The following is an 8,358-nucleotide window of genomic DNA, read 5'->3' on the forward strand; positions in this document are numbered from 1 at the left end:
AATGCAGAAGTAAAATTCCTATAATTAATGTAGCCTCCAAGATATTGAATTCCTGGTAAAACTTGGTTTGGCATGTTTTGTGTATTCCCAATAGCGGTCAGCTCAGTGCATGCGTGGGAGCTTGGCCCAGCTCTTTCCTGCCAGACACAGGACTCATTCCAGCTCTAAAGAGGACATGAGCTCAGTGTGAGCTTTAGGGACCACTGTCACTCTCTGCCATATGGTCTCTCTCTGTCTCTGCTGCCCTGGAGAAAAGCAGCCCATGCTAACACCTCTTTTTTTTTTATCTGTTTTCTCCCAGGGACTGTGAGTGCAGGTGAGGACAAGGACAAGTCCTTCGTCCGTTCATCCGTCCGTCAACATCCGAAGTGTCCCGGTGCCGCCCACCCTCAGGTCACCTCAACCGCGACGGCGGCCGAACAAATAGGAGTCTCTCGACCCAGCATCCTCAGACTGCCTCCCTTCACAAAGCAAATATTTGAGGCCATTATATCTCATTTCCCAGGGCTAACCTTCAGTGAAAAGATCAACGGAAAAGGAGTGATCGCTCAGAGAGAGAAAAAGGGGAGGGTGAAAAATAGTAACCCTTTCAAAGTGAACTCTGCCTGCTATTTCTGCTGCGCTGTGGGCAGGAGAACGTCTCATTTGGGAGTGCTCTTGGCCAGCGGCAAAAGGATTTCCTTGCACCCTGCCCATTTATCCAAATGCCTGTGTAAATACTGGATAGAGATATCAATTTGTCTGGGCTCCAACAGTGCCCAAAAAGAGACTATAAGCTATCAATAGCAAGCTCCCACAACAAACTTGGCCTCTGTGGTCACAGAATTGCTACCTAGTTATTTCCTCAGTAGAGAGATTCAGGAACTGTGAGTGAGAATGGGAGCTGCTATGCTATAGTTCTGAAGCAGAAAGCTTACTGAAGAGCTCACACCAGACTAGATCTTGAAAGGGACAACAATAGATCCAGGGGGAACACCTTTCGCCACTAGCTGCAGGAGAAGGCAGCCATTTTGGGGCTGCTGTTTTGATGTCTTTACCCAGAAGGGTGGAGCACCATGAAGCCGCTAACACCCATAGGATCTCCCTCACCTCTGAGGCTCCTCAACAAGGGCCCGGACTACCTGCGTAGGCAGATGGATGGTGGGGGCCAGGGCCGTTCCATCAGTGCTGTAGAGAGACTAGAGGCAGACAAGGCCAAATACGTTAAGAGCCAGCAGGTCATCAACACCAAACAGGAGCCCGTCCTGGTGCCCTGCACACCACCTCCTCCACACCGTCGTCCCCTCACCGTGCCTGGGAGTCTCACCCCACGACTGCCACCCCGCCGATCCTCTGCCCCTTTCACCACCCTGACCGGCCCCCTCACCGTACGAGACGAGAATGAGAATGATGACTCGAGGAAGGAGAATCGGAGGACGTCGGTGGATGTGGAAGCACGGAACAGGAGTAATGCTAACAAGGTGACCCCACCCAGCCCCAGGACCCCACCCTCCGTACTCCTGGTAGCCCCTCACAGTGCCCCCATCCTGAGGAGGAGCACCGGTAAGCGCATGCTGCGGCCTGACTCCCTGGTCATCTACCGGCAGAAGAAAGAGTGCAAAAGCCTGGCTAGTGGTGGCGTCATATTGGGGAACTCCAACATGGAGATAAAGGGTTACAACTTTGTCCGCCGCCTCTTCCAGGGCTCCATGCGGGAGAAGAGTGGCGGGGGTGAAGGGGGCACCCAGAAGATGGTGATCAGCGAGGAGAAAGCTCCGTCTCGGGATGGTGACTCACGCATGTCCTGGACCAATGACAAGGACACCGTGGATCGGGAGACAGGGAGGGCCGGGTAGCTGGAGATCCAGTAAGACGGACCACGAGCGCTCACCGCTGCCAAGCCCTGGCCTCAGCCCTGGCTTCAGCTGTACACTGGAGCGGACTAAGAATGGTGTTAGCTGTGTTAGCAATGGCACCACCAATGGTACCAGAAACAGCAATGGCATCACCAAGGGCAACGACATGAGTGACCACACTGACAACGAGGCAGACATCTGGAAGCGGGTGCCGCCACCACCACCACCGCGGCGGCGTTCAGGACTACAACGCTCCAAGTCAGACCTGCTTCTGCGATGCTCGGTGGCGTTGTCTGACCAGGAGCATTTCTTTGACTACTGTGGGCTGGACCTGGACATGGTGGACCGGCTGGGGCCCGAGAACTTCCTGGGTGGGGCCAGCGACGTAGACACGCTCTCATTGGTGCTGAGGAGCATAGGGGGAGGGGTGCGGTGGCTCGGAGCCCAGCGAGTTCTCCCGCCACTCGGGAGAGGCGGGTCTTTTCCAGGAGGAGGTGGCCGAGAAGCTGACCACGGGGGTGTCAATCATCGAGAGGAACGCCCGTGTCATCAAGTGGCTCTACAGCTGCAAGAACGCAGCGCAGGAGGGGCCCAAAGAGTCCACAGTTTAGACACAAATTACGCTCAAAAAAAAAAGACATGTTCCCCTATGACTGAAGGACAGAGAATTTGTTATTGTACTGTAATCCTTAGTCTTCTCACAGGTTGATATGCTGTATTTATATGTCCTATGGAAAGTGCGAGGGGTGTGGATGGCCTACACCTTATTTTCGAGTGGAATCATTTACCCCTGCAGATGTTAGTGTCAGTGAGTGTGTGGTTGTGTTGGATATGGCTGTCCCGCCCACTCCCTATCCTAACCAATAGGTATTGTCAGATCTATAGTGATTGACAGCCTCACCTAAGCCCCGCTCTGACCTACAACCAACAATAAGGCACATAAATTAGAAAATAACAGGCACAGATGAGGCTGTATTTAGTGTTGTGGACGCACAACAACACAACCCTACACTCTTCTCTCGAACAAATGAATAATTTAGAATGGAAAACCACAAAGTTTTTTGTCTAAACTGGAGTGAACCGTGAGTACCTCATTCCGAACTGTCCCAGTTTAGTTTGTGTGTTGCTTTTTTTTCTTCTTAAACGCAGGCGTTGGAACAAACATGCAAGGGACCCCTGTGGGGTTGTTAATGCACTGAACTGGACGAAAAGTGAGAGAGAGTAAACGAGAGAGAGAGAGAGAAACAGCTTTGACTTTTTATAGAGTATTATTATTAAACACTGAGATAATACTCTAGAGACAGTACTACCGGGACAGTAGTATTAGACAAGGAGGCACGCAGGGTCGGTTATTTTGATCCTACATCACCTCTGATTCTTACCCCAAAGAGAGCTAACTCTTGCACAGCAACTACTGACCACTGATACGTTAGTTGTGACACATTTGTTATTGATTTTGACATCTACAGCTATGTAACTGGCTGGCAGCGAACTCTGCATTGCCTTTTATATCTGTTGCTACTTTGTAAGCTACCTTGTTGCCATTGCAGGATTTAAATTAAAGTGTGATATGTTCTTTTACTGGATAACTGGTGAATTCCTTCTGGAAAAAAGTGACTTTTTACTTCGCTACCACAAAATATTCACTTAAAGGGCATTTGAAATTCCTCACCAAACAAATACTATTTTGTTGCTGTTTTCATGTAACAGATTTCACCATAGTAAGTGTTTAAAGTGCAAGGGACCATGAGCTATCAGCTTGAAATATTTAAGGGTGTCACCTTCACAGAGCTGATGTTTACAGAGTCCCCCAGATTCCCTCAGGGGTGGGGGTGGGGGTTCCTCTCCTTCCTGCGGCCAATGGTCATCCCTAGGCCTGAGGGAGGATGGTAAGAGGGTGAGAACTCCCTCTCTCCCCCCCCACCTCTAATAGCTATAGATCCTACCTCACTTCATCAATCAGTCAGTGATGCCCCTTTTATGTAAAGGAAAACGTCACCTTGATCAGAGGTCTCCCAGGGGTACCTCTGAAAAATTAACTGAAGGTCCACGGGTGGTATGGACAGGTTAGAATGTGACCAGAGAGACAGAGAGAGGCATTGGGTGGAGTAATATTGGACCTGAGGAAGGTCACATGATAGGCCATGTAATAAATCAACAACAGATCCCGTTTGGAGACGTGGTATTTTCTCTCTGTCCGTAGCACTGCTGCCACCAACTGGACCACCCCTTTAAACTTGATTTGTGTTGGAAACTCCTGAGAAAACTGTTGTCTTGCATGTTTACAAAATGGCTCTGTAAATTTTTCTATCCATGTTTTTATTTTCCATATATGAGAGGTTTTGTTTTTATTCCAAAGAGAAATGTGTATGATGATGAACACAGAAAATTAAAAGAATAAAGTCATATTTGTGCGAAAAGAAATGTTTATTTTTTGTTGTTTTTGGCTCCAGCTACAATAGACATAAACAAGTATACAAAAACCATTAAGCAGCACACATTTCTGTATACCACATCAACACCATAGGGAAGCATGACAAAGTCTGTCTGACAGAAACAGTATATGATGACATCATCCACTCTTTAACGTTGCAATCATAATTGCAGTTTAAGTCTTAAAAACTTAGCTAACCATTTCATGGATACAGGCAACCTGTTGTTTACAGTAGGCTAATAACTACTTTTGAGAAGAAAGAAACTCCTCTGTAAATGGCATAAGTTGTTTTAGGACAGACTGGTGGAAAAGAGTGAGTGAGTCACTGTTTTGATGTTGTCTGGCCCTTGAGTCTTTGTTGTCTCTTTCCACCACCTCACATCTAATTTTTCACATTAGCTCAAGAGGCTGCCTGTGGTAATCCCTTTAGCATTCTGAGCATACAGAACCCCTGAGTGAGTTGCAACAGGTCCTGTTTACAGACAACACAAATGAGACAGTGGCCTGATGCTATGTCTGGGTGGTCAGGTTGAGACGTCCATGGACGATCGCTTCATTTTCTCAGTTTCTGTCTCTTCTCTCTTTCTCTCTCTGCCTGTATACCTATCTCTTTCGATCTCTCTCCCTCTATTTTTCTCTCTCTCTACCTTTCTTCCCTCGGTCTTTCTCTCTGTCTTTCTGTCTTAGTTTGGAGGAGAGAGCCAGACAGTCTCTTTCTTCCAAACCCTTCTCCCATCCAACACACACACACACTCTCTCGCTCTCTCTCTCTCTCTCTCTCTCTCTCTGAGGAGAACAATAGGTATCCTCTCTGTCTGTGGGTGTCAGTCAGGGCTGACTACAGAGCCTGCTGTTACATCCTGTTATTGGTTCGTAGTACCAGGTTTTTAACACATGTTCAAGTTTTTTCGGTTGCTCCTCTCCTTTCCGGGATAAACAGACCAAACACCCAATAGTTGCAGCAGCCCGTTTGAATTTGATGATATCAAGTTACATTGATGGAAAGACATTTCACCAAATGTTGTTTTCCAAACGTAGAATACTAAAAAAAAAAGGTTTCTACCTGTTAGACATCAAAGGGTTTCTAAATAATTTGGCTTGCCTATGGAAATTAGGCGATAACCTGGCAGGGATCTACCATCCACGGCTTTGATGCTGATGTGGGTTTTTTCCTAACATTAAACTTCAGGGGGCCTTGCAGAGAGCCAGACCAGACCTCCAACACCATGTGTTTACCCAGCACCACCATATCCTTAAGAGTCCCCAAATTCTGTTCGCTGCCCTGATTTTTATTTGAGGACTGGTTCAGAGGTAGCCTGGTCCTAGATCTGTTTGTGCTGTCTTGCCAACTTCTTTGGTCATTGTCACGCCAATGACCATAGGAATTGGGAAGATGGCACAAGCAGATCTGGAACTAGGCTAGATCAGAGATCACTGAGAATAACAAACACTGAACTCTTGAACTCGCCAAAAACCTTATGAATGTGAAAGCCTTATGCACATTAGCAATTTTATGAATATTAGAGTTGTCTTAAGGCAGTCAGTGGCAGACAAGCATAATTGACCTGTTTATAGAACGGGACAGAAAACATCTTAGGGAATCAGCAGACGGAAACCAGACTTCCTTTTGCCTCGAGATGGGAGACCTCTAAAACTCTAGTCTCCAGCACCCGTCTCTATCTATCTGCAGAAGGCCTGCTGAGACTGAGGCTGTCCTAATATGGACACCGTACTATAAGGCATTGTCACATGTTGCTCGGACAGGTTTACATCATACAGTATTTCCCCCTCAAAAAGACATACTGTATGTTACTGCTGGCAATATTATTAGTGTGCGTTCTTGCCCTGTTGGATAGTGATTCGTGCTCTGTGTTTTCCCTCCCTGGGCTCTGAATAGCAATGTGTGTCAGGGTTAGCAGGGGTTGTGAAGTGTGTCAAATCTGGCCTAGTTCTTCTGGGCCAGCAGCTCCAGCATGCTGCAACCGTCCACGCTTGAGAGAAGCCCGATTCATGACTCATAGAGAGATATAGAGAGAGAGGGATGAATACACACCGCACGTGCACCACACACACTTACACCAGAGCATGCAAACACACAACCACCGCGGCACAGGATCCCCATGACAGAGCTAGCACATGGCACAGAGATGGGAGGCATTCCTGAGGCACGTTTTCATAAGGGATGTCTTAGTCAATGACAACAACAAACTAATGGGGGAAGTTAGTCGGAGGCCTCAAATGGTTGTGTGTATGTGTGTGTGGGGGGGGGCTCAGGCCCAAGTACCCAGTGACACAAACCTGAGACAAACCTCCGAAAGAACTGAAAACTACAACTCCATAACAGGGGGGAGAAACGACTCAAACAGATGATGAATATATGCTGGCATGTGAACAGACAGGGGTCTACCTGTACCCCAGCACCTGCCCCTTTGCCCTCCCACTCATTAAGTGCCCTTTTGGGTGGTGGTATAGTAAAGAAAAAATGTGTATACAGTTTTTGTCGTTGTTGTTCTGAACCCACCTCCCCCAAGTCGTTGTGACGTCGTCAAGTTCACCACCCCCACCCCTACCCTGTCCGTTTGTCTGCAATGTACGGAGCTCACGTGCGCCCGGTTGTGCCTTTTTCCCAGTCTGCCCTGTATGGAGATTTTGCGTGCCCGGTGTCCAAACATGCATGGCTTGTGATGCCTATAATTTAGCCACGGAGGATCAATATTTTCTTTTTTAAATTGCCAAGCTGTGGATTGTTTGTAGCCCAATAATAAGGCATAGCCTACAGTCGGGAACGCACGACAAAACAGGCCTTTCGCAATATTAAAATAAAATTGTGGAAAAACACAGGTTGGAAAGTAAATGGATCCTGCTGAAAAGGAAGGACTGTAATCTGTCTGCTGTAAAAAAGAAATATATATTTTATAAACTTCCAAATAGGCCTATTGAGCGAACATTGTTTACAAGAGAGTGATAGCCCACTGGGCACACACTGGTTGAATCAACGTTGTTTCCACGAAATGACATTAAACCAACGTGGAATAGACGTTGAATTGACGTCTGTGCCCAGTGGGAGGCTTTTGGCACGAGCGCATCGGCCAAGCCAGCAAATGAGCTGTGCATCATTGGGTGAGTCAGCTTTTTTAATTTTGAGCACCTGCCCCCTGAAAGGTCTGTGCACGGCCCTGGATTTATATCATTTATGACTCATGCTGTGATGTAGGCTACAGTATATTTCAAGGGTTATGTATTGGAGTTCTGTAATGTCGTTCCCAAAACCTGATCAGATTGATTCCAACACCCAAAACTACTTACACTGTATACCTACAGAGAAAGTAAGGAACGCACCTACCTCTTTCACCCATCCACCCACCCACCCACCCATTCCCCATACCCAACCCTGTCTCTGTGAAGGTTTGAAACCTTAGACCCTCAACCTGTAGATGGGGTGGGGGTTGGGGGGTGGTTCAGCTTCAGTGTGCCCCCTCTCCTAACAAAAACCATGGGATGCAGGGGGATCCAATGGCTCCACTGGGCCATAAATCAGAAGACAGCCCTTTTCACTCCCCTCTCTCATGCGACCTTCGCTCCCTGGGGTCAGGGAGAGGAGGTATAGTGCGCCCCTGTGGGAAACCTGACCAGGAGACACCAGCACACACAACTAGCTCCTCTTCACAAGAAGGTTTGACGTCAGCAAAGACAACAACGAAGGGGGATGGAGGGGGGTTGGGTTGGCTCGGGTGGAAACGTACAGGAAGAGCAGACAAGAGTTTTATGTGTTTTATTTTCTGTATGTGGTGGCGAGGTCAATGGAGCCCATTGTGAGGCAAGGGTTGACTAGTTCTTGTTGAACCGAAACCGAAACCAACGTTTATTGAGATGCTGGTGGCTTGGGTGTTTTGTAACGTTAGTAGGCTATAGACTTCCTTAGTCAAAATATCTCACTCAGACACAGTAACACCTTCTCACACTCTCGACTTTGCGTCAGCTGTGAAAATGTGATAATGTCATTAGCGACAGCAGCAAAGCCTTAAGAGTCTAAGTGGCAGATTACAACGCAAACAGTTTACTTAGTCATCCAACACATGTCATATAAAA

The 8,358-nt window shown here is 47.5% G+C and overlaps 1 protein-coding gene across 1 annotated transcript; it reads left to right on the forward strand.

Annotated features, from left to right (window-relative positions):
* The first annotated feature begins 281 nt into the window (after positions 1–281).
* On the forward strand, positions 282–4,200 carry fam110d (family with sequence similarity 110 member D). The gene is given in 3 exon segments (XM_045217407.1): positions 282–1,811; positions 1,813–2,259; positions 2,261–4,200. Coding segments are annotated over 3 exon segments (1,389 nt in total). The 5' UTR covers positions 282–1,055; the 3' UTR covers positions 2,447–4,200.
* The last annotated feature ends 4,158 nt before the right edge of the window (positions 4,201–8,358 follow it).

Source organism: Coregonus clupeaformis, unplaced genomic scaffold, assembly GCF_020615455.1.
Source record: "Coregonus clupeaformis isolate EN_2021a unplaced genomic scaffold, ASM2061545v1 scaf1051, whole genome shotgun sequence".
Lineage (NCBI taxonomy): Eukaryota > Metazoa > Chordata > Actinopteri > Salmoniformes > Salmonidae > Coregonus > Coregonus clupeaformis.